Here is a 26,158-nt window from a genome sequence, read left to right as displayed (position 1 = left end):
CTTAGCAAAGAAAACTTGACAAAATTTTGACCCATGTTACAAATTTCAGGATCTTCAGGAAGGGCCTGTTTGGCAACATTTTGAAACAGTTTTCAAAAATTAGTTTTTGAGAACAGTTCTTAAATCTAATTCTCAATTATTTTTAGGAACACAATTAGATTGGAACTCAAATATGAAAAACTGTTTTCCCAACTTATTCTCCATGAAGGTACTATATATTTATATATAACACAAAAATTCCCAAAATATTTTATATTTTCAATTGTTTATCAAAATACTCTAAAAAGAAACCTGAAAATGCCTCAAATTTGTTCTAAAAAACAACCTATTTTCAGAACAAATTCTTAAAAAACCGTTTTCAGTCAAAAAGTTGCCAATTGCATTTTCTAAGTAAGAAATCATGAATAGTTCCCAAACTGACTTAGGGTTATAGCATTTCTTACTCAGGGCTATAAAATTAGGATTCATTGACCTTACACCAAATTACACTTGAAAGAACAGTTTTTGTTGAAGTTGATTGAACAATTCAAACTAGTGAATAGTATAGTTTCTATCAAATGGATCCAGTATTTTCCAGGAATAACTGATTCATCTATGAAGGGCAAGATCAATGGTTCTTTTTTCTTGTACATTTCCCCCACATACCTAGTGACTGCATTAAAATCCATCTATCCACAATGCAGTTTTGTTGAAGCAGAACATAGAAAGATTTGGAGGTTGATCCCTTTGAGTTTTATTTGAACTACATAGAAAGAGCACAATCATAGAAAATTCGATAGGATAGAACAGTTGACTTTGGATGTAAAAAGTTTGTTCCTAAAAACCTTGTACATGAGGACAGATGGATATATGGGGAAGGTAAAACTTTCTTTTGTTGATTTTGTAAATAATATGTGAGTTGGCTAGTTGGTGTAGGTATGTGCTAGCTAGGATTGGGTTTGTTTATCCTTTCCTTCTTTTGGCACAACCTGTAGACAATGTTAAAAAAAGTCATAATGCTCATTGTGCTTCCAGAGAGTTCCTGTCAGGTCACCAGCTCGAGTAACCAACACAATTAGGTATTCATCACAGTTACAAACTAGTTGAGATGAATTATCCAAGAGCTCGCAAGGTATGGGAGTTCATGGATTTTGATTTGGCCAGTACTATTTAGAACTTAATGAATCTCAAACCCAAGCCCTGCTCATGGTCACCCCTAATTGAGGTATTGCCCAAAAAAAAAGTTATGAAGTAAGGAATCCTAGCGGTCAAAGATGTTTCAGAAAAAGCAGGGGGGAAAATAATACCCACAACTTTCTTAGTTCTTAGTTCTAATTTAACTAATGCCAAGTTTTCCTGTGATACTAAAAAAAAAAAAAAGGAGATACGAAGAAACAGCTTAGTATACATCACTAAACTTAGTTTAGCTAAGAGAGAAATATTGAGTTAGTAAGAACTAAAAACATCAACAGAGGATATTAAAAATGTTGAAGCTTCTACATGAAAAAGAGAACGCAAATATGAGAGAACTATTAAGCATTGACAAATCATTTTCTTTTCTTATTATTATTTTTGGTTGGTGTGGAGTGGGAAAGGGATATTATATAATGAGTGATAGGATTTTAATCAAGAAAAGGGTAGAAGTTTTCAACACAGAAGTTACGAAATTGTACCGTACTAGAGTTTGATTCAAGATTATCCACTGTCCCCATCCTTGTAAATATGCGATCAACGACCCTCAAAGTTGAGAAGCGAGCAGGAACATAGCAACCGATTTGGGCAAGAATGACCACAAGGCACACTTGTTGGAGATAAGTACTCTTTCCACTCCTGAAGGAAACAGTGCATGATTAAACTCAAGCAGAATATATCCCTAGGCTTTACAGTCTTAGTATATTAATTGACCATTGGGGAAGAATAATTTATGCTTGAAAATTGGTTAAAAGAGGAATTCTTTAAGTAAGATTTCTCCATAAGTAATCGATGATCCAGTTCTGAGTGATCATTGGTGAATGCTTCACTCTAGATGATTATTAATGTCATATTAGATGCTATTCTTTATTAGTCTCACTGGCTTGAAATGCAATTATGGGATCCTAAATCTACACATGATTTCAACATCTTGAAGTTTGTTGATTGAGCTAAGGTGGAGGCATTGGCATTTTTTTTTTTAAAAAAAAAAAGAAGATAAAATTGTATGTCCAATTATTTTACAGTTTGTTTTACTAGTTCAAATGCAATTATGGGATCCTAAATCTACACACATGATTTCAATGTCTTGCAGTTTGTTGATTGAACTAAGGTAGAGGTATTGGCAGTTTTTTTTTATAAAAAAATATATAATTGTATGTCCAATTATTTTACAGTTTGTTTTACTAGTTCTCAAAATGTTAGATTTTTTTTTTTTTTAATCAAAATCATCAGGGTATATTCTTGCCTCATCAAGTGAAAGGGCTTGAATATGCCTTTAATTTAAAGACTCTGTACTACTTAAGTAGACCAATAAACTAATGAACAATCATGACATCAGCAACTTTCACAAAAGCATTTCTTACATGTTTGGGCCCATGACAATCACCATATTTGATCCTTCAGAAAGAAAAATATTGTTGGGCTGCAGAAAAAAGGGAAGTTATTCTACAGAGAATAAAAGAAATTAATTAAAATAAATCATACAGGTTTCTATATTAGAAATACTTCACAAGAGCCATCAGATTTTTGAAAACAAAAGCATAACATACAACGAAGTCATTGTGTATGCTTTCAAGGATAGGGTGTCTTCCAGCATCAATTGCCAATGGGCCATTATCTATCAGTAACATGACAGGATCGTTGGTTTCTCTTATTACACTTCTGAAAATCATGATTCCATATGCTACAAAGACAAAATTAATTACCTGTAAATTCTGGTCTGGTATACCGATCAACTGGCTTAGTGGATATTGTATGAGCAAATGAATTAACAATCATATCTAAAAGGCACAAGACCTCTGCAAGCAGTGTGAGGACAGATACATCCTCCCTTATAGCATCTATTAGTGCTGCATATAAAATATATCATCAAATTTAAAAAATTCAGAGAAATGAAGCATTTGACAATTGAAATAAGTAGGAATAAGATTTAATATCACCAATTCAAAGAGTATGTCTATCTTCACATGTTTTAGTAATATATCAATCCAATTCCTTAAGCTCATAAAAAGCATTAGTCCATGGAATAATAGACTGAATAGACATTTACAATTTGCAGGATAGACATAGTTTATTTGAATTACTGTAGAAGCAACAAACTTTAGTTGGTATAAGTAGCATATACAAGATTTCCAAACAGTAATTCAAATTAGAATTGTACCAGATTGATAAACTGAAACTACCAAATAGAATAAGAGGCACAAGCTGTGATTTAATATTCCCATTATGATTGATGGACTTTGAGAGTTTCCCAAAGTGGGCAGACCCATTAAATTAGGTAACCTTCTAATAAAAGGGCTATCAAATGGAGCCTCTTTGATGAGAAGGCTATTGGATGAGCGCTCCATCATGATTAGAGAGTTATTTGATGAGGGAAATCTGAGAACCCTATCATGATCAAAGAGTTGTCCGATGACTCTATCCAATTAAGCTTATAAATTGGTTGCGATTTAATATTTCTATAATGATTAATGAACTTCATTATTTGATGAGAGTTGCCCAGGTAGACCCATCAGATTTGTAGCCTTCTGTTAAGAGGGATATCAGATGGAGCCCATCTAAAGAGAGAGCTATCAGATGAGATCCCTATCATGATCAAAAAGTTATTTGATGGGGGACTCTATCCAATTGAGCCTATAAATAGGTTGTGATTTAATATTCTCATAATGATTAACAGATTTTCATCATATGATGAGAATTGCCCAAAGTGAGTAGACCCATAGGATCAGGTAGCCTTCTGGCGGGAGGGATATCAAATGGAGCCTCTCTGATGCATGGACTATTGATGAGAGCCCCATCATGATTAAAGAGTTACCTGATAGGGTACTTTATCCAATTGATGCTATAAATAGGTGGGTCCCCTCCTCTTTGCAGAGCACCAGTGAAAAAGGCGGTCTCATTTTTTGAGTCTTGTCTCCCTCTCTTGCATCTTGTATGAGGCTTCTAAGTTGCGGGTAGATGTGATTGACTCTTGTAGTCTTTTAATACCATGGCATGGTTATCTAGACCATTGTGAGGGCACTTTTAGAGATCTTCGACCTTTTTCTCGAAAACTTCATATTAGGTGTGTAAATGTTTTTAATTAGTTTAAAATCAGATGCTCTGATGTAGCACTTTTCCTATAGTTGGGAGTTTCTGTAAGCTCCCAACAATGACAATATTAGAGCTAAAAATCACTAGCCTTAAAAGCTTAAAAGTAATTAGGAAATGGGTTAATAACATATATCATGTTAACATCACTTTATGTGCAGATCTAACCTGCCAATGGAGAGGCGAATAAACAACAAATGGAGAAACATTAGGAACCAAAGATCGAAGACCATGTTAAACTACCATTTACCTCAAAGCTTAAACTATTAAGGAAAGAGACATTGTATATCAAGCTAACATTGTATTCAGATTGATATTCATTATTAGTCTATTACCTAACAACTTAAGCTTTTGAATCAAATTCGTAACTTACCAATTTAATTTTAAAAACCTTTCATTTCTACTCTTACTAATCAGTAACCAACCTTTACCCTTCCAACCCCGAAAATATTTTTTCCTTTCCTAGTCAAATGCAATGGTTGTCTGCTTTCTCATACATTGAACCATTCAAATGAGATACACTTGCAACTGCACTTTCTAAAGAGTAAATTGATTGATATCAGAAACTACACTTCATGATGTTGACATCAACTAAGCAATTAAGAAATTGATATAATGCTCCATCCCAAGATAAAGAGAAATGTAAAAATTGAACGCATAAGAGAAGTTGCATTATCAATAAGCTTAGCACAACCTTCTAGGCAAACTTCTGTCCGTGTATAGCATTCTCCAGCTGCAGACTTATTCCTAACATTCAGCTGAAAATGTCATGCAATTCAACACAAAATAATAAGTTTTCAAAGATCTGACAAGGTTACCAAATGCACAACCAAAATTTAAAGGTTGTGACATTAAAATACAGAGTCAGAAGGAAAATATGGGACTCCCTTGAATACACATACTATTATTACCATAAAAACATTTTCTATATTGCTTCTCATTCTTTCTCACTAGTTTAAATTAAATGAATATCAACCAATAGAAGATTCTTCAGATGTAATTCTACTGTAGTGGTCATAAAACAAAGCAGAATAACTCAAAGGGTTGGCTTGGATTACTTAGTGTTGCGCGCCTAGATGGGATGAGGCTCAAGCTTTATGAGGTGCATTGATGCACCATGAAAGGAGGTCAAGTGTTCATTGTCAAAAGGAAAGAAGAAAGTAAAAATCATAACTTGCATATTTAATCCAAAACAATGGAGTTCTATACATTCTATTATTCTATGTTCAAAATTTTGAATATGTGGATATAGAATTTATAAGCCAGCTCTCTCTTTATCACGTACCGAACATAGGGCCCACATAAGTATGTTAAAAGAAGGAAAAAATCCTGACCCTATTTTCCATTAGAGATTTTAAACAGAGAAAAGAGCTGTCTTTGATGGCCAACCCAGAAAAATACCATGAATTAGTAACAAAAAGTGAACAAGATCAATCTCCAAATGCTCAATATTGCAATACAAGCCACAGTGTCCACTTGGGTCCACAAAATGACACTGGGTAGCTGCAGAAAATGCCACATAACTCCCCACAAAGATGATGCATGGATTGAGGAGGAGGATTTATCAACTGAAAGATAAACATGTTAGATTCACTTCCTACAGATATTCTATATGGTTTTCCAGTTGAAGTCTGCCACAGCATTCAGAGTGATAATATTAACCCATGCACCTCTTTTGTACTCTGTTATTTTCTTCAAGAAACCACCTCTGGTGCTTCATTCAAGCTACAAACCTTTTCAAGTTATAAGGTACATATACTTCAAGGTCAAATCCTTTTCCAAAAGCTTTTTCATAACTTCTCTGATCACTTTATAATTAGGTCTTGATTTAGGAAGAGGTGAAGAAAAAGGTGAGCAAATACAGTACCTTGCTTCTAAGTTTTTACTGCAAATGTCAATTAATACTCAATATACTTATATCAGAAATCCCAGGCACCTATTACTTCTTAATTTTTCTTAAAAATTGGCATGCAATCCTAAACTACTTTGAGGCACCACAAAATTGATTTAGTATCATCAGTTGTGGTTAGGACAATCAACAGACAGATCGTTAACAAAATTCTTTCTGATAGCTCAAGATTTGATTAAACTCAGACGTGATGATAACAAACAAGGGTCAGCATGATGATTATTTTAATGTCTCAAGTGTAATAGGATTCCAAAGATCACATCAAGTCCTTGTGCCAATATTCAAGTCAGTCACACCATGGTCAAGAAGCTAGCAATGCAAACTTCAAGATGCTGAACCCTTCATTCAAGAGACCTCGGAAATTCAAGTGAAAACCTAGCTAGTTTTAATCTCCTTGCTTTTAATCTAGTACATGTGCTTTCATAAGGATTACAAGACCTCTGACCTGGTGTGAAGGCAACCTAGATTTGTAAAAATCTTTTGAGGATATTTAAAGTTAAAAGAAGCTAAACCAAGAGCATTTCAACTTAAAAAATCTTCAGAAACCTCAGTTAGAGTCCTTAACAGGTGGACCCTTGTTTTAAAATGGTTTGAAGGCTTGTTGGAAGGTCTCTTGGACCCCTATGGAGCTGAAAAGTGCATGGCAGTGCTGATCAGGTCAACCATATCCACTGTTCTTTCCTGAAATTCCTAAGTTCTTCAAAACTGATATTGTCTGCATATCGTTGACCAGTTGGCCCATGTGGTCAATGGATGATAAATTTGCATTAAATGTTCCAACAGTTAGTCATATAGAAGATCAGGTGTTTGACTGGGTTTAGTGCACTTGTACCTAAAGACTAGTTTGACTCCAAAAACCATAGATACTTGGCCTTAGGTTCTTATGTAATCTACTAACACTTGCAAATCGTATTTACTCCATACATTAACTTTAAAGTGCTTGAATCCTTCAACTGGCTAATCCTCATTATAGCACTTTGTACTTGTTTTGTGCATTAAATTGCAAACCCACTCTTTAGAGAGTAAATTTTTTGATTTCTATACTTGTATCTTTGTGAGACTATTTGAGAGGCTTTGGGAGTACACCAAAGGATAGGAAAGGCCCATGGGAACCTGGTGAATCCAGGTGTATGGGAGAAGAAGAGTCTTGCTTGAAAGCTCTTGAGATATTGTAGAAATTCGCTTAGCTCAGGAAGAAACTAGAGTGTGTGGATGTAGGTGGTTTTCTGAACCCAATAAAATCATCATGTTTTCATTTTCCCTCCCTCAACTCTCATTACTTTATAGCAATTTTTATTTCTTGGTGACATTTACTTTCTTGTTTGCATTTGCATTGATCTAAGTTGAGAAATTTTCAAAAAGGCTAAAAATTGACTGACACCCAGTTCACCCACCCCTCTTGGATGTATACCTAGGTTTGCTTAGATTGACTTCACACATTCTACAAAGAGTAAAGGCAATGCAGAAATAATTCCAATTTAATTGATGGAACTGGGCTGGAAGATTAGCACAACCACCACCTCTTATGTTGATAAAATATGTAAATTTCACATCAAACCATGAACCAGAACTGAAAACACTAATCAAATGGTTATCTTACTCACAGAAGCAAGTTCCAGAGTTGAGCAGTGTATATTGTTCCCATGTCTCAAGACCTGATTTTGTCTCACAGGCATAAACAAAATCACAAAGAATATGAAGAGATGTTCATAAGCTAAAATTAGCAGAAAGAATTTCTTAGCCAGAACCTGAATGAACTTGCTGGGAAGCTTTCCCTGAATGTCCTTCTGTGGTATGCTAAAATAAAATCCTTGCCTATTGTTGAATGGGAGTTTCAAATTTGGCAGCTTGAAGTCTTCACGATACTTGTTTGCAAGGTTATGTATGGCTGTCAATTTATTATGAATTAAAATTTAGACATGATATCACAACCCAAGAGAAATTAATAGAAAAAAAAATGGATACGTAGCAGAAAAACCTTCACTGGTATCACAAAATGATCGCCTTGCAATGTCCAAAAGTCCATCTATACCAGCCTTGACAGCAAAACACTGCTGTGTACGGGCTACAAAAGGAACCCGTGCATGAAGCACATCTTCATCAATCACCTCCCCAATTCTAAAAAATAAACATAGTTTTGTCAGAAATAGGAAGAGCAACTCATAATTATCAAAGTCAATTTGCTTTGGTATGAATGTGATATCAAATTAATGAAAACTCAAGTTCTCAAAGCATATATAACAACCAGATAGTTTTTCACATTTCCCAAACTATAACCACCCAACACTCCAGAATGAATGTCAAATATCATAATATTTCAACCTTCACATTAAATATGATTCCTTCCCATTGTATATCCATCAAAATGATGGCCTAATACCATTTTTTGTAATTAAATGAAATATGAAGAATGAATAGATCACATATTTCTTCCTCCAAACTTAAATTAAATAAAAAATGATGCTTATTATATAACCTGTGTTCTTGGTTCTTTCACTGAATGAATCATCATTTTGCTTACATGTATGCACAGTTGTGCTTCTACATGAATTTAGAAGGACAATAAATCATATTACTTGGGTTTTGAAAATTCAATTTTATATTCTGTTTCTGCCATGAACCCAAACCAGTAAGATTTATACCAACTATTTGGAGTCAGCTTATGCACTAAAGTATTATCCTCAAGGTTTATGTTATTTTAAATGAGCTAATGTCAACCCTCAGAATTAATGTGAAACTTTTGAGGAGCCAGTTGGTGGCAGGAGGGGACCGACCATTAAACTTGGCTGAATCACAGCCAGGTACAGAAATCCAACCTATCGGTCTAATTTAAACTCATATGACAAACCTGTTAAGGATTGGGGATAAGACCAAATGATACTGAAGCAAGCTCACTTTGGGAAGTGACTATGGCACTTTGCAAATGAGTGGCAAGCATCATGGAAGAAAAATGTGAGTTGGGAGTTTTGTATTGCAAAAAGGGAGGGGAAGGAGAGTTTGGTGGTCAAGTAAGGTGTGAAGTGGTAGTGACGGCTGATTGTGGAAAGAGATCATGAACAACTTCACTAAGTTTGTGAAGGAAATTTGATTTCAAGGAAGAGTTTTGATGGGACTTCTTCCATTAATTAACCCCCCCTTCCAGAGGAATTCTGGATCTATCTGGGATTGCTTTCAAACATTTAAAGCTTGGCTAGAGAGAATGTCATGTGGAAGGAGGAGCCCAGGCATTTGAACACCAGCTTTTGTTAAAATTTCTAATATTTAGGAAATACAGTCTGTTCTCCTCTGACAAGCTCTGTGCAGCCAGTCAAATCCATAGGAACCTAGATGATAGATGGGCTGGTGCAAACTATTTACAGTTGCTTTTTCCTGAGATCCTTTTCTGTCTTCCTGGTTCTTCAAAGGGAGTGTAAGTTTCTAGTGTGAAGGGTGATACCATGTGCCCAGTCTGAGATGGGATTGCTTTTGGATGGTCACTTTGGATAAGTACCTAATGGTGAATCATTTCATTAATGAGAATCAAATAAATTCATTCTTTTGTGAAATGGACAAATAGTTGGTCAATTATATTTTCCCAAATTATGCCATTGGCTTTGGACATTTGGGTTTTTGTCTTCTCCCTCTTGGGTATTCCATGGTGTGGTCTCGGTTGATGACTAAGTTACTACCGAGTTGGTGTATCTCCCTTTTCAATAGGAGAGTTAGATGATGATATCTTCTGCATGCATTGTTTTGTGTCTTTAAGATTAAGTATTGCCAATAGAGGAGTTGAAATTGCTCATAAGTCTCAATATATAGGACAGAGTTGATATTGGTGAAAAGGACATCTTTTTGGACTGTTTAGATTGCCTCAAGCTGTAACTCAGTTTGCTTGCTAACTTCCTTTTCTTCCCCTTTTTTTTTTCTCATTTCCTTTCTTCTTTCTCTTGTGTCGCATGTTTATGGTTCTTTTCCCCTGTTAATAAAATTTTTATAAAGGATACCAGATTCCATCCTTTACAGCTACCTAGAGAAATTCTAAGTTTAAAACTGAGTTAGTTCCAACAATTTTTCCTATTTTAACCTTGTTATTTTCATGCTACTTAAATTTCTTCCCCCTAAGTTTCCCTAGTAGAATTTGTATTTTGACTCTCTCTCATGCAAAGAGGATCTGAAATTCATGATATATATATATATATATATATATATATATTCCTTTCACTTGTATATTAGTACAGATGTCAGTTCAGCCATTTAAAATGTCTCTATCTTAAATATCTATGGGCATGTGAGTAGGCATTATTCAGATATATGCATATAAATCAGAAGAAGCAAATTTGTTAACAACCATACCTCTTTCTAATGGAAGCATATGTTTCATTTGCACACACAGACTTGTAAACATTTGCAAGAAGAAAACTTTTTGCATCCTTAAGCACCTGAAATGCTTTAAAACCACTATTACTCCAAACCATGTTCCAGTCCATGAAAATGACATGGAACATATGAAGCAAAAGAACTTACCTTTGAGAGTAAAGGCAAGGCATCTAAGGCAGTTTTAAGAAGAATAATGCTTGATATCAACATTTGGTTCTTTCTAGCATATTCAACACCCAAGACTTCTTTTGTAACCTTCTTCGGCTTGAAGCAGAAATGACAAAGTACCCTATCTGAAAGCAAGCATGCATGAGTTCTGCTTTCCAAATATCACCAACAGATGCATTAACCTGTACAGAACTACAAGATACAGACTACAAAATAAAACTTATTCTTTGTTTTCTTTATTCTCTTTATGCTCACCAGTTTCTTTTGGAAACTTACGAAGAACCTGAGAGAGTCCAAAGAACAGTTGCTCATTGCTCATCAGTTCATCCTGGAATGAAACAATACGGAGTTTCATTATGGACACATTTATCATTTGGAACAGCACAGTTGTATATCCAAAAGAAATAGGACCTAGCTGACCTTTATGAAATCCATTCAAGAAGTATTTAAGCAGACACTAGAAGCAGTAAACGAATATTTTCAGATGACACGATATTTCATGTAAATAGAATGAAAAATTTGTTCACATAATTTGAAGAATAAGCCAGAGCCTGAAAAATTGTTTCATTGATCATAGCTATGTGCTTTTCTGCAAATTTGGAAATTTATACTAGCAAATCAACTGAAGTTCAAACCTAGGGCATTATAGCACAATAATGACTTTCCCTTCAGAAATGGACACAAGTCCCACTTTGAAATTGGTAACACAACCATGGGGCAACTCTCCAAATATAGACATGATGATCCAACTGTATGAACGTATCCTTGAGCATTAGGTGATAATAAGTACCAAAAAATTGATGAAGTAATAAGTTTACAATGGGACCATAGTTACGTGCTTCTCTATAAATTCAAAATGCAAAAGTCGATTTTCAAAACCTGTTCAGATGGATGTGAATTTTTCTTTATACAACCACTTGAGCCACTTTACTTCTTACTTGCAAATACCTTGATCCCTCAATTTTTTTCTGAGGTTTACAGCTTTCAAGTTTCAATCTTCAAGTTCCCCAAGTACTTTTTTCACTAGTTTATCAGAGTGTATGTGGAGCAGTTAAACATTTAACCTGTGACAATTGCTGCTGACCAGAAAGCCTTTACTGTTAAATGTAACTGGGCACTAAGTTGTAACATTGAGAATGTACTTTGAAAAGGGGAGATATCAGAATTCTGCATTAGATTAAAAATTCATGCCTTGATTTGTTGAGAAGCTTAAATTTCTATTATTCCATTTATTTTATATACAGCTCTTGTTCAAAATTTCTCAAAAAATATCCCCTAGTAGTGGTTTAGTTCACTGTTGATCCTACTTTAGTCAGTTGGTCCAACAAATTGTTCCTGTAGAATCCCTATAGGAACTCTTGATGTATATCTTCTAATGGTTTTAACAAATCTCACTTGGTTGGGGATGAAAAAATCTCAAACATGTGTTCATCACGATAAATACCAAGACAACAAAAATTAAAAAGGAAAAACATGTTCCTTTAATTTTCAGATCTAATCCTAAGAGCACAATGATTCATTGTAATTAGCATCTAGGAAACTCAAAAAGTATGATAACCTATAATGTGAAAACAGATATATCCCCCACCAGTGGACATGTGACAAAAAAAATACTAAGAATGGAATAAGAAGTACATTGTTAGGCTACAAATTGACCTAAAAACTTAAGTTGTTAGGTAATGGATCAACTATGTATATCATGACAACTTACTTGGGCTAAAGCCCTAACAGCCCGCCTCATTGCAGCCTTCTCTGGACTTACACATGCACTTAATAAATTGGTGAAAACAAACATGTAGTGAGGTTCAAACTCATGACCTCCCGATGACCAATGCTCCAATATCATGTTAAGTGACCAATTGACCTAAATGCTAAAGTTGTTAAGTAGTGGGCCAACTATATATATTATGCCAACTAGCTTGGGCTAAAGCCCTAAAGCACATAATAAATTATTGGACTAGAGATGTTTTCAATGTATAAAATTTTAACATAACTTCAACAACAAAGGCATTTGATAAAACAATAGTTGATGCTAACCAGGCAATCAAGACGAGCATTGATAGTTTCAATGTCCTTTAAAGGCTGCAAAAGATTGGCTCGGAGAAGTCGAGTCCTAAAGAAAAAATCCAATATAATGTCATAGTAAGATTGTTGTTGCAAAAAATTTTCAACTTGAAATCCAGAAACTACTCACTTGACAATTTTCAATTTCAATAATAAATCTGTAAAGAACTAAGGAAAGGAAAATACCCAAAGCAAACAGTAAAAAAAAAAAAAAAGGAAGAGAAAAAGAAAATGCAGTAGTAAAGCGTTGCATCAATCAACCAATATAATTTTTCACATACCCTCCAGTAGTTTTTGTTGTCTTAAGCATGTGGAAAAGACTTCTCTTTTTATTGCTTGTGCCCCAAAGAGATGAATGCAGTGGCTCGATAATTTCTAAATTTTGGACACTGCCCATCAAATTGGAAATGTAAAATTTTCATTACCAAAGAATTGAAAACATATAGAAGCATCAAAAAGTGATTTTCATTTTTTATACCATTTCTAACAGTCCACTTCATCAAATATATCCTATAATTATTAAAATCTGATATTATTGAATCTAAGTAAATGTAGATTGGCTACTAAATACAATCTGAAAAAAATAGTTCAACAAGACATCAAGGAAGGATACCTAGTAGCATCAATATTCATGTGGTCAAATGATCCATTAAAAGTAACCTGGGAAAGTTAGAATACATAAAAGAGGGTGAGTCACTGTACAAACTGACAAAGGTCTGTAAAAGAAACATGGAGATTATGCATTTGGGCACCTCACCTATAAGCACAATTTCTACAAAACCATCATTAATTTATCACATGATGACAAATACTCAAGAATAGCATACTGAAGTTTTACATCTTTAGGGAAAAAAAAAGCAATGCTGCACTCATGGGAATCATAAGAAGAAACTCCATGTAATGGAAATAATAACTACTTCGATTATTTAACAAGCTCAAGAGCCACATTGAACACCCATGCAGGAAAACACCCAAAGTGAAGAAGCTTACTTAGTCAATTTAAAGAAGAAGAAACTTTTTGAAAAAGACAAAGTATCCAAGATGGATAGAGAAAAAGGAAAAAAATCCCATTTCTAAAGAACATGAATGCCAAGGAACATGATTTACAGATATGAAAATACGAAATACTAAATGGCAATATGTATGTGAGAACGTGTAAACAGAGTTATATGCCTTACGGCCTTCTCTCTGCCTAGAGATAGCCTATAATTTCTGATAGTTGATCTTGTATCCCTTGTGGGAAGAGATATAGTGACAGAGCAACCATTGATTTTCCCTTTTGCATATGGTGGGGAACACGCATTATAAAACACATACCAAAAGTGAGTGGTTTGTAATAATGACCCCTTTCTCTGCTTCTGTCCTGTGCATGATGCCATTGAAACTTGAGTTTCAAAAGTAAGAAATTAAATCAAGGAAAACAAAATTGGAATATAGAATCTTCCAAACAAACTTCAGATGATCAACAAAGTGTATGCCAGACAGTGAGAGCTCAAACAAACTATACACAGAAAGTCAAGCATGTCATGATCTTGCTCTAATACTTTAAAGCATCAGAACAAATGTGCAGTTTACCCATTCAGAGAGCAATATCATGTATAGCATTCAGGAGAGGATTCAGGGTGCAGATCTTGGGCATTCATTTCTCCTCTTTATTCCTTGCTTGCTCTTTCTTTAAGAAACCGTAAATTCAGGAAACATCCTGATGGCAATGGGTCTCTAGGGTCTATTCAAGAGAAGGAAGGAAAGGGAGAAGAGAAAAATTTTGCAATTTTTAGTTTCTTTATAGTCATTGTAAATAGTTGGTTATTTGAGTCTTAGTTAGAATTTGAGGTTTTTTACTTGGAAAAAACAAACTTCCTATATTTCTAAACTTTTTCCAGGAGTTTTTTTTCTTTTTTCATTGAAAGTTCCTATTTGGATCTTTTTGGAATCTAGAAAGTCTACTCCAAGAAGTTCCCATAAATCTTTAAACATGTAATTTTTAAAAGAAAGTTCCTAGGTTCAATTTAATATCATTATTTGGAACACATGGGAGTTTTAGGAAAGATTTAAAGGTTTTAATTAGTTAGCATATAGGTTGGTTTTTTTATTTATAGTTTAATTGAGTTTTTAGGCCTATAAATAAGGCTAATTGTTGTAAAACAAAATCATGATAAATAATACCAATTTTTTTGCTTAACTTACACTTTCCAACAGTGAGATTCCTAGAAGGCTATAATGAGACTCTAAAGTTTTCCTATCATTTTTTCTATATCTTTTTTTTCTCTTTCTTGCTGTTATTTTCTTTGACTCACTGAGATAGCATTTTTTCATAACTCTCCTCCTTAAATCTTAAGTTTTACATAAAAGAGTGATGCTCTCTAACCCACCTTGTTTGATTGTATTCAAACCCCATAGGGTTGTCCTACATCAGTTTTCCTCTCAAAGCAAAAGTTTTCAGCTTGAAGGTTTATACTACTTAAGGAGTAGCACAATTTATGCAACCACAATTGGAAGTTGCAATTCTTTAACAAGACCATTGGTGACCATACCAAAGGCAAATGAATAAGAGAATTGACAATGTACTAGCATCTTCCAAACTTGTGTTTCTAACCAAGCAAGACTATGCATTATGATTATTGATGGAGGCAGTAGTTCAAACATAGCTTAACAAGAAGTTATTAATAAGCTTGATATAGAGACAGAGAAGCATCCAAATCCCTCTTAAGTAGCATGGGAAGATGACACCACTATTTTGTTAGATCCTTTTTTATGTGATCTTCTATTAGCCATACACTAGAGCCGCACTTTACCTTGTTCTAAAGATTCACCAATCATAGTGTTTGGCCTTCATTACCTTAGTCTATTATGACTAGCTCAAAGGGGTTAAAAGAAAAAGAAAAAAGAAAAAAAAGAAAGAATGAATGAGACGTAAGATTTAAAAAACAAAAAAGACAGTGCTATCAAAGCTTTCAGGGATTTCAAGTGGATGAAATGTTCATTCCAGGCCTCCAAATGGCTTTTTCTTATCCATAGTGACACTATTTTACAGGGATTTCATCATAATAATGGAATAAGGAGTGAAAGATGGCTCTTTGACTCTAGTTAGTTTCTTTGATTGGGTAGGCTCTTGTTGAGGGTGGTGGTGTTATTGACCTTCCTGTTTTGTAGATCCTTCTCTTGTTTGAGCCTTTTGGTGTTGGGTGTATATGTCTTGTACTCCTTGGGTCACTCTTTTGGCGCCTCTTTTTAATATATATATACTTCTTTATCTATTAAAAAAAAAAAGATTATAAGAGAAATGGAGAAATACATACTTTGTAAATGCATTTTTCCCCATATGACTAACTCAAGTCTTTTTAACTTTAACGAAAACATTTACCTTCCTTACCAAATAAGAAGTAACTTCCCAGCATAGTGACCTTTTGAGAAAGAAAATTAACCAATCTTAGAAAGGTTTTTTAGCATTAAGGATTTCAAGAAACCTATATTTTGGAGAGAGAAAATGTAAAGAACTTAAGTGCATTATGTGGTCTGAAATTTTCAGATTCTTAAAGAAATTTAGTGCACCTTCAACTGAATAGTGAAGTGCAATTAAGACAATAACTGCAGTTTCAAGTGGTTTCTAACTTTGAACGCATGACAGATTGGAACAACTGGATGTCATCCAATGAGAACTAATGAACAAGTAAATATATTTCTACTTTAAAACAAACAAGATTAAGAGTAAAATCTTCTCTTTGCATCCAAATTTTAGCAAGTTCAAGTTTGGAAATACCACTTAATAGTAGCTGCAGCAGCAGCCAAACAGAGATAATACTGCTTGTAGTAAGTATCCAAACCAAGTGCAGATGGCTCCTTGGCTGCCAAGTTTTTAATCAGCACAGCTCCCTGGAACATTAACAACAATGTCATTAGGAGCAAAAAACTATAAATATCAACAAAAAAAGAAAAAAAAAAGGAAGAATAGATAAATGAATTAAAATTGTGAAAATGGAAAGTATCTAGCACAACCTTGGTATCATCAAAGCAACTCCTGGCCATTACAACCTGCATAAACCAACATATCATATCAATTCATTGGGAATATGAATATCATATAGAAACATACATCTGTGTGTGGGACCACAAGCATATAATATAAATATAATGATAAGGAACATCACCTTCTTGACTGCAAAGTAAAATCTATCCACCAGTTCTGAGACTCCAACCATGCCATCAGGTGCTAGCTTATTTGGAGAAACAATAATCACCATGGGATCGTAAAAGTGCAGCAATGTCTTCGTATTCTGATATGAGCTGCTGGTTTCGATATACTGAGAAAGATGCAGTGAAGCCAACCTTAAATCAAAAGCAGCCACTCCAACCTGTCAAGATGAGTTGATGATATCAGTTAGGCTTAGGCATTATGAATTTCAAGGCTATTAAAACCAACTTTTATATCATAGAATTATAAAGACCTCGAAAATGCTAATATCTTTAAAAATTCATCTCAGAAAAGGATAAATAGCTGTAACTGATGAAAGAAAAAAATTAAAAATTCACAAGTACCACTGGAGAATGATAAAATAAACTTCTAATATCAACATTCATCCTAACTGGCCCTAAAAACTCTTATTAATTAACATCCAAACCAAGCCAAAAGAAACAAGTGTTAAATCGAATCCCAGTGACATACTAGGTGGGGTAACTGAAGCAGTAGAGTCATGATAGTCAAAACATTTCAGTCCTTTAAAGGCCACTTGACAGATACAAACAAGCTCAACCAGTGGATCTCTATAATTTCTGTTCTCAAATTGCCAAACATTTGAAGAACAGAGAGAAGATAAGAATTTGGGGAATCTTCCGAATGTATTGTTATCACTCGAGTCAGATAAATTTTATACAGAAAGAATACAACATATATATGCTAAAAGAAGCCCTGAGGCAGTTTCTTGGAAGTTTCAGCCCGACTTTCAGGTTCAGCCACATATCTCATGTATCTTCTCCACATGCCAGCAAGGAGAACTTTCTACAATTTCACTCAACTGCTGTTATTATCTCTAAGACTCTAACATCCCCCCTCAACCTAAGTGTGGAGGATGACACCACACTTAGCTTGTACTGAAGTCGATTAAAATAAGTGAAGGAGAGTGACTTTGTCGGAATGTCTGTCAATAGCTAGAAAATTAAAAAGGTAATGGCACCATAGTCCAGGTTTTATTTTTCAATAAAGTATCAAATTCTTGCTTCATAGCAGCTTTCCAATTGGTATCCTGTAATGCTTCACTGACTATAGTTGGTTTTGTATAACTCTTAGTTGCAGTGAAGATTTTGGGCTTATAGATTCCGTCCTTGGATCTAGTGATCAAGGGATGAGTGTTCTGTGCAGCAACAGCAGCAGGTTGACTAATAGAGTCTGGCTCTAGAGATGGTTGTTCAAGGTGAATAGGTGGATGATTTTGTGAACTAGATCGATTGTTACAAGAAGAGGCTTCTAGTTTTGTATGTTCAGAGATGCATTGTGATTTAGTGTCAAAAATTGCAACATATGGTCAAGAGATTGAGTTTGTGGCAAACCTATGGCAAACCTAGGTATACGAGATGAAGTTTGTAATAAGTGTGATGATGCTAAAGGTGACTCTGAAGGCCTATTGGATTCATATGGAAAGGTGTTGTTATCAAAGATGACATGCCTAGACATATACAGTCTTCCACTAGGATCTAAGCACTTCTATCCCTTATGTTTACTATCATATCCAAGGAAAGTACATGGAATGGACCTGAACTGCATTTGCATGAATTGTGTGGCCTACAGGAACAACTGAATAACTTGAGGCAGGATTTATCAGGCTTATTTTGGAATAGCTACTCCAAAGGTGACTTTCCATGAAGGACTGGTATTGGCAACCTGATGATAAGGTATACTGCAGAGGAATAAGCATCATCTCAGAATTAATGGTAAAGATGCTTGAGCAAGTAAGATGAGGCCTACAATATGCCTATGTTTTCATTCAGTTATTCCATTTTATTCAGAGGTGTGGATAAGAGATTCTATGAGTTATTCCATTGGCTAGAAAAAAAGTTCGATGACCTGTACTCTGCTCCGCAATCAGATTGGAGTAATTTGATTTTCTTGTTCAGAAGAAGTTCAACTTAGCTTTTGAAATGAAGAAAGGCTTGACACACCTTTGATCTACATTTTAAGAAGTAAATCTAAGTGTAATGTGAACAGGCATCAAAAAAGCTAACATGGTATGAAGCTGGTCCCCAAAAATCAGAATGTATCAAATATAAAGGCTTATGATAAATAGTTTTAGAATTAGGAAAAGTGAGTTCATGGCTCTTCCCCATTTGGAAAGTAGAACAAAAGGTATTGTCATCATTTATTGGAAAAGGAACATGATAGCTTGATATAACTTTTTTTAACCACTGAAGAAGTTCGATGACCAAGCTTCTTGTGCAAAAGATCTAAGACCTGACACATTAAACTTGGGCTGACTCTTAAAAGAAGACATTGAATTTGAACAACTATACTCTGATACGTTTGATTCAACAGATAAGACTAAAGGACACCTAGACTGCACAGATTTCTTGGACAAAACTGAAGTGGGTTGACTGGATTGGACTGATGAAATAGGGGTGGAACTTGGACAGATTGAAATTGTACAGTCCTTCATGTAGCCTCCCTTGGAGTAGCTTGCTTCCCTTTGCTTGGTCCTTCGTAATGCAAACATTTGGGTGAAATTCAAAAAAACATGATTGTCCTTAGCAAATTGATTAACAGTAATCAAAATTGTTGTGATTTTTAGAGCATGGAGAAGCTTAGAAAGAGTAAAAAGTGTTGAACTACTAGGCTCACTAACAAAAGAAGAACCAATATGAGATATAGGCAAATCTGCTCCATTGCCCATCTAGATCCAGAGCTTGAATTGTTGAGGTCATGAGTCACATGGTTCGTTGTTCCTAAATCTGGGAACCAACTGTTGTAAGTGAGCAAATCTAGGGTAGCCACCATTGCTTTCATCTGGTTAGTGTTGTTTGCATTTGGATTATCCTGGAATGAAGATGCAGGGTTATTGTTGAATCTAGTGAAGTCAGGTTCAAACCCATAGTAGCATTTTTGGTAATAAATGTGTTTTCATGTATTGCATATTATTATCTAAAGTTACAAATTTTATCTTATATATATTTTTTTTTAAAACAACTTCAATATTTTTATTATTATTTGTTTTAGCATTTTTTGAGTTTTTTTTTCCCAACATTTCAACAAATTTTGATCAATTTCCATCTGATATTTCCTGAAATTTCTGTAAAATCCAGGCACTAATATTTCGTTAGTTTCCAATATTTTGATTCCTGCCTTCAGGTGCTGCCACATTTCTCATGCATACTTCCCACATGCCAGCAAGGAGACTTCCTACAACTTCACTCAACTGCTGCCGTTATCTCTAACAAAAATGATGTATTCATAAAAGTTATTTGTGCTGTCACACCAGAGTAGCAGCTAAAACTATGGTTATGTTTCAACTTTCAATTGTAAGGCAAGCCTTCTAATTGTGTTGCTAGACATCGCACACGCAATAGCTTTCATTTTCACATAGTTTCTCAATGAATATTTAAACCATAAATCCAGTTAGCAAATCATTATCAGAAATTTCTTCTCACAAAATAGCTTAAAATTCTCACAGCAACCAAATGGAGAAAAGAAGATTAAAACAGATAACAGTTCCAGAAACTAAATTTAGACTCCTTTTCTTTTCTTTCACTCCCTCAGGGACAGAGAGAGAATGCCAGAGCAGACATAATCACAAACACAGACATTTTAATTCCATATCTTTTACTATATTTTCTCAGCAACCAAACAGCCAAAAGAAGTTCAAATCGGAAATAGCATTAAAATTCACTCAGGAAAAAAATGGAGAAAAGAAGATCAAATCGGATACAATTCCAGAAACTAAATTTTGGTTCCTTTTCTTTTCCTACACTTCCTCAGGAACAGAGGATAGAGAATACCAAAGCAGACATAACCAGAGACACAAACACTTTGATTCCATATCTTTTCCAATATTTTCTCAGTAACCAAACAGGAAAAGGAAGGTCAAATCAGAAATAACCTCGAAAACAAAATTCCAATTATTTTGTTCTCCTACATTTTATGAGAAACCAAACAGACAAAATGATATCAAAGCAGGCACACTTTCAGAAACTCAGTTGTTTTATATCATCTGAAGAAAGGAGAAACCCTAGGTGTCCAAGAAATCGAAGACGGCACCTCCTTTGCTCTGTTTTCGATGAGACCGATCACAAAGCTTGATCTCTCTCCTCCATCGTCCTCCATTGTGCTGAGAAGAACGAATAGTCACTTCTAGGAGCAATGCAAATGCACGCGAACTCCTCTGCTATTTATAGAGGTTGCTCTCAACGGTTCTAACTTGCTCCGGGTGCGTAGTCTATTTATTTAGAGTGCGCACAAGATCGATGGAAAAACCAATTCGCGGGAAGTTGGAGTAACGGTCGGGCGTCCTATTATTGATTTAATTAAAAATGTTACCAAGGAATGGTTGTTTGTTTTAGATTTCATTTTCAAACTCGAGATTTTTTTATTAGAATATTTTTTTATAAAATTAAATATATTTATATTTATAAAACAAGCATATTTATAATCCATCATATTTTTCACTAGAACCAGCGAGTCCATGTTTGGTGACGGGCGACAACTAGAGCTGCCAGCTGAAGCAAATAAAATAGGGATGTCTGCTGAGCCTTCAATCGTTCCAAGGAAAAACGAGACTTGCATTAGAATTCACCCTTCACTTCCTCAATAGTAATAAATCTGCCTCTCTCTATTGAAAGCTGCGCTGCAACTCCAATGGCAACTGATACTAACCCATCTTGCAAATCTACAGCAGGAGCTTGTAGACCTTTTGCTCTAACTGCTGCCAAAAAGTGTGTGTGTTCCAAGTAGCTAGATCCATGGTGAAGCCCATCATATCTGAGAGGGAAAAAAAATGCAAGAGAGAAGTACATTAGAGGGGTTGCTAGAACAGAGAAATTTCCAGCATAGGACTGAATGTAAACTGATTTGTGTACAGACTTGGAAACAATGGCAGTGAGACAAAGCTACGTACTTTATCCGGTCATCCTTAGCTTTTATAGTTTGGACACCATCTCTTCCTGCCTCTCGACTACCCACGCGCACAATACTCTCAGGAACAAAGGCCTCCCCCTATAGCAACTTGTAATCTCAGGAAATAACAGAATATTCAAAATGTAGGAAAATAATCTAGATATTTTATCTGGCATATACATTTGAGAACTGCCATATGAGAAGTGGCCACCACCTACTATGAGTAACAGAAAGCAAGCTCTTGGCAGCCCTCATGGTTCCCTGTGCATATACTGCCAGTGGGAAAGAGAATTTTACCTTTCCAATGTCACCAACTACAGATATTTCTTGCTCATTTTTACTTCCTTCAGCAAACATACAAAGGTCGAGCATTCCTCGAGAGCCATTCTCGAATTCCACAATAACGTACGCATTGTCAATAATATCAGGCACCTGTGACCAAAGGCATGATTGAAGAAAAAAAGAGGGTTACCAAAAGAGGAAAGGTAGTAATTCTTGTTACAACTCAAATTTCAGGGAAAGAAATATCAAGTATGGAAGAGATTGTGCTTGAAACTTTCCGATATTGATTGTCACTCCTGTGTGAATGAGAAGCTTCTAGATTTCATATATAGTTACTCAATACAAACAGTCGAAGACTCAGAGCTATTGAGCTTAAAAAACAAACTTAAAGTTAGGAGTTCCAGCATATTTATGTGTGTGTACCCTTGGATCCATTATTTTGAAGAGAGATTATGTGTAGTTTGATCTTTAAGAATTTTAAATAGGTTTCTAAGATGATTGAAAGTATTCTCAGAAATGAAGTCTGTTCTCAGATTTTCGTAACTTTTCATATTTGCATTGATCCCCTTCTTTACGTGTGCACAGTCAGCACAATAAAGACAGGGAAAGGTCCAGCAAATTAGCCTTACTGGAACAATACAGAATTGAGAAATTCTATAGCTCGAATATTTAGTATTCTCTTGTTTATTACTCAAATTCACTAGCATCGCCTGCTTTTCTTTTGCACTATTTTAGAACAAAGAAAAAACCCCTCAAACTATACTCTGCTATTTCCTTCCCCCCTTTACAATAATTTGGTTAGGTCCACCGGCAGGCAATGTCTGATTGCCCAGTCCAAGACTTGGTTCTTCCTCCACTCTCAGAAAAAATCCTTGCCAAATCAATGAACCAATGGCACTGTTTCCATCCATGGGCCAACATTTTTTAGGGTATTGGGTAAACTAGCCAAGCATATCGAAGCTAGATTTCCTTCTCAAAGCTTTCTAGCTCCTGCTGAGTTATCCAATCCCCATTTTACCATTTGAAAAACTTGTCTTCAAGATATTACACCTTTAATTGGCCTTACAACTATAGCATTACTATCCCCACCCTGTGTAGGCTTACAAAGTATACCTTTATAAACGTTTTCAGTTTCCATTAACAAAAGCTTACCTTTCCATCATAAAGTTCATCTTTGTGGTTAACATCAACAGCTCCAGAAGCCATCACACGAACTGGATTTGCACCTGCGAATAGCCTCATGAGATCAAAAAAGTGGCAGCATTTCTCCACCAGAGTACCCCCTGTGTTGACATTGAATCGATTCCAGTTGTCAACCTGTTACAAGCATGAATCAAGATCAACAATGGCCACAATGGCCACAATGGCAATTCAAAAGACTTAAGTAGCATGATTTACCTTAACAAGAAATGGAAACCGGTGTTCACGGATTGCCACCATTTTGACTTGTCCAAGGGTTCCACCCTTAACTATTTCTATCAATTTAGCAACAGGAGGCATGTATCTGTACTCCAGTCCAACTTGTACCAAAATATCTGGCCTCTTTCTAGCAGCATCTACAACCTAATTCAGGATCCTCAAGTTTACTAAATAAATAAAATGCCAAGAAAATAAAAAATTAACATGCTCAACCATTGTTTTCCTCATTACAACATTAAATTAGTTGGAAAGAATGCAATAAAGAATCAAGATTCATAAAGAAGTGCTTTGCACCAACACATCCAGTTGGGTGCGTGTTTGCATCCCTACCATTGATAAGGCATATTACCACCAGAACCTAGTATGCAGTAATGTACCTATTCCCCAAATTTTATTATAAAGATAAAATATATATGTATATGTGTATATATATTTACTTCAAAGTAGGAGCATGCAATGACCCACCACCCAGTTGAGTCCTATATCGCTAAGTTAAGGTTTCAAGGTTGGGCTTACAAGAACTTGAAATACCTCCCCTCCATAGCTAGTTTTCAAGGGTGAGTTCTACTTCTACCTAATGCTGATGAAACAGAGCATCAGGATAGAGTTGAAAGCATTTTTCACTAACTACATGATATCAAAAATTTGGATACAATGGAGAAAAGAAACACTCTCAAACACTCTCTTGATACAATAAAACTCTCAAAGATACAAAATAAGAACAAGAAGAAGAAGAACACAAGAAAGGCTCAAACAAGTTCTTGGAACTTTGTCCAAAGACTCGTTTGAGCCTTTCTTGTGTTCTTTTTCTTCTTGTTCTTATTTTGTATCTTTGAGAGTTTTATTGTATCAAGAGAGTGTTTATTTTCTCCATTGTATCCAAATTTTTTATATCAATCAAAGACTCTATTTCCTCCCACCACTAGAAATCTTTAGGGAATTAATGGAAATAGTCTTGGGATTGATCAAGCCTTTTCACTTTTCTGCATAAGATTTCAAAAAGAAGAAAAGTCATATATAGCACTCTTAGGGTTGAAAAATGGTTACAAGGATGAGAAAAAACCCATTATCTTCCTCAATCTCTTCATCTTTGTAACATTCAAAAATTAAATCATATGTTTAATTCACACATTAAATATGATTTAATCTCAAATGTGTAACTCTCTTATACATAACCTCTTAAGTTTTATAAAGTTACAAAGATGAAAAGACTCATTGTCTTCCTTAACCTTTCAAGTTTTGTAACATTTCAAAACTTAATTATGTGTTTATTCACACATTAAAAGTGTAACCCTTCTTACACTTTATTTTCAAAAGTGTAACTTTTCTTACATTTTATTTTTAACCAACAGTATATATATATATATATATATATATTTATATAAATATAACACTACAGCCAAGTACTCTTTGGGAACCACCACATACTTCGTCAGTTGAGGATCAAATTCACAAATTTCTGAAATGCAGAGAAATTACATCATTGCCAGGGAAGATACAAGCAAATCCTACAATCATAAAACTACAAATCCACAAAAAATTTAAATATCCTACTTGCAATCAACTTGAATCCCCACGAAATAATACTCCAAATATCCAAAACGAAGTTCTTAGAAATGTTAGAACACAACTTGTTATTGAGTGATTCCTTATTTTACAAAATTCAACAATGCATTTCCCATATAAACCCCGCATTCTTCATAATGACAGTGAATTGTGTTATTCGATATATTCCGCTTGAAAAGCCTACCTCCTTGCAATCCGCCACTGTGGTGCATAATGGCTTCTCCACGAGCACATGATGAGGCTTTGGGTGGTTGATGATATCCATGAGGATTTTATAATGAGTCATGTTCGGAGTTGACACAATCACTACATCGCATAGCCCGCTATCCAATAGTTCTCTGTGTCCTGAAAAGACCTTGAAAATTCTCCAACTCATAAATTTCTTTCAGATCAAAATTGTAGTAGATCCACATATTGAACCAAAATGTTGAAAGTACAGCCAAATGATGTTTTGAAAAAGGAACACCAACTAGACTTAAGTTTCGGAGAACCAGTAGACTGGCCACGGGAATTGGATTTCACAGACTTCCACTATCCAATAGTGTCCCCAAATGCAGAGGGGTGACCTAAAATTAGAAGCGCAGGACCCATACCTGTATAGGCCAATCAAATGATTTGGCCAAATCTTGCGCAAGTCGTTGGGAGGGCAAGTGAGGGTCAGCGACGGCGACAACGGCCACGCCCTCGCTCCGAAGATGCGATAAATTAATGAAGTGTTCTCTCCCCATCATTCCTACTCCTATGATTCCGTATCTCACAGTGTTGTCCGCCATGGAAGAGAGCTGAGAGCTCAATGCTTGTTATCTCCGTCGCCCAGTTTTGGCTTAATGACTTGAATGGCGGATGATCGAGAGGCTGCTGTCTCCGCCACCCAGTTTGGATTCAATGATTTGCTGGTCAAGAGAAGCGGGGTAGAGATTAGTGTCACGGACTATGGGCATTACTTTCTAGAATCGTTAACACTCACGTGTACGAGGTGTTGACAACTTGGACGGCTCGACAGAACAAATGCGTGGATGCTATATTTTACATATATTCAA

At 35.2% G+C, this 26,158-nt stretch overlaps 2 protein-coding genes across 8 annotated transcripts in view; both read right to left on the bottom strand.

The window, feature by feature from the left end:
* Window positions 1-21,105, bottom strand: part of LOC100254854 (DNA mismatch repair protein MSH4) — a 24,621-nt gene extending 3,516 nt beyond the window's left edge. For 3 of the 7 annotated variants that reach the window (XR_009464491.1, XR_009464493.1, XR_009464492.1), the window contains exons 1-19: window positions 20,997-21,105; window positions 16,906-17,109; window positions 16,754-16,789; window positions 16,518-16,630; window positions 14,075-14,120; window positions 13,371-13,417; window positions 13,039-13,146; window positions 12,731-12,806; window positions 10,949-11,021; window positions 10,673-10,818; window positions 10,502-10,587; window positions 8,148-8,287; window positions 7,918-8,057; window positions 7,774-7,824; window positions 4,955-5,018; window positions 2,877-3,020; window positions 2,721-2,788; window positions 2,535-2,593; window positions 1,658-1,809 (exon numbers count right to left, since the gene is read on the bottom strand). Coding sequence is in view for 4 of the 7 variants with exons in the window: in XM_059733794.1 (XP_059589777.1) it covers window positions 1,653-1,809; window positions 2,535-2,593; window positions 2,721-2,788; window positions 2,877-3,020; window positions 4,955-5,018; window positions 7,774-7,824; window positions 7,918-8,057; window positions 8,148-8,287; window positions 10,502-10,587; window positions 10,673-10,818; window positions 10,949-11,021; window positions 12,731-12,806; window positions 13,039-13,146; window positions 13,371-13,417; window positions 14,075-14,120; window positions 16,518-16,630; window positions 16,754-16,789; window positions 16,906-17,109; window positions 20,997-21,062 (1,824 nt within the window). In the remaining 3 variants the exon portion in view is untranslated. Of the gene's footprint in view, window positions 1-1,652; window positions 1,810-2,534; window positions 2,594-2,720; window positions 2,789-2,876; window positions 3,021-4,954; window positions 5,019-7,773; window positions 7,825-7,917; window positions 8,058-8,147; window positions 8,288-10,501; window positions 10,588-10,672; window positions 10,819-10,948; window positions 11,022-12,730; window positions 12,807-13,038; window positions 13,147-13,370; window positions 13,418-14,074; window positions 14,121-16,517; window positions 16,631-16,753; window positions 16,790-16,905; window positions 17,110-20,996 lie in introns of all 7 variants that reach the window. The other 4 variants (XM_059733794.1, XM_059733792.1, XM_059733798.1 and 1 more) reach the window with 2 other exon arrangements.
* Window positions 20,590-26,158, bottom strand: LOC100252861 (uncharacterized). Its single transcript, XM_059733802.1, has 7 exons — window positions 25,712-26,158; window positions 25,303-25,473; window positions 23,532-23,696; window positions 23,286-23,450; window positions 22,149-22,283; window positions 21,853-21,950; window positions 20,590-21,716 (listed from the first exon to the last, which is right to left on the bottom strand). The coding sequence occupies exons 1-7, from the start codon at window positions 25,889-25,891 to the stop codon at window positions 21,521-21,523; spliced, it is 1,110 nt and encodes a 369-aa protein (XP_059589785.1). The 5' UTR covers window positions 25,892-26,158; the 3' UTR covers window positions 20,590-21,520.

The sequence above is a fragment of the Vitis vinifera genome, chromosome 2 (genome assembly GCF_030704535.1).
Source record: "Vitis vinifera cultivar Pinot Noir 40024 chromosome 2, ASM3070453v1".
Classification (NCBI taxonomy): domain Eukaryota; kingdom Viridiplantae; phylum Streptophyta; class Magnoliopsida; order Vitales; family Vitaceae; genus Vitis; species Vitis vinifera.
Note: the sequence above shows the minus strand (reverse complement) of the source record. Positions and strands in the feature narration are given on the sequence as shown.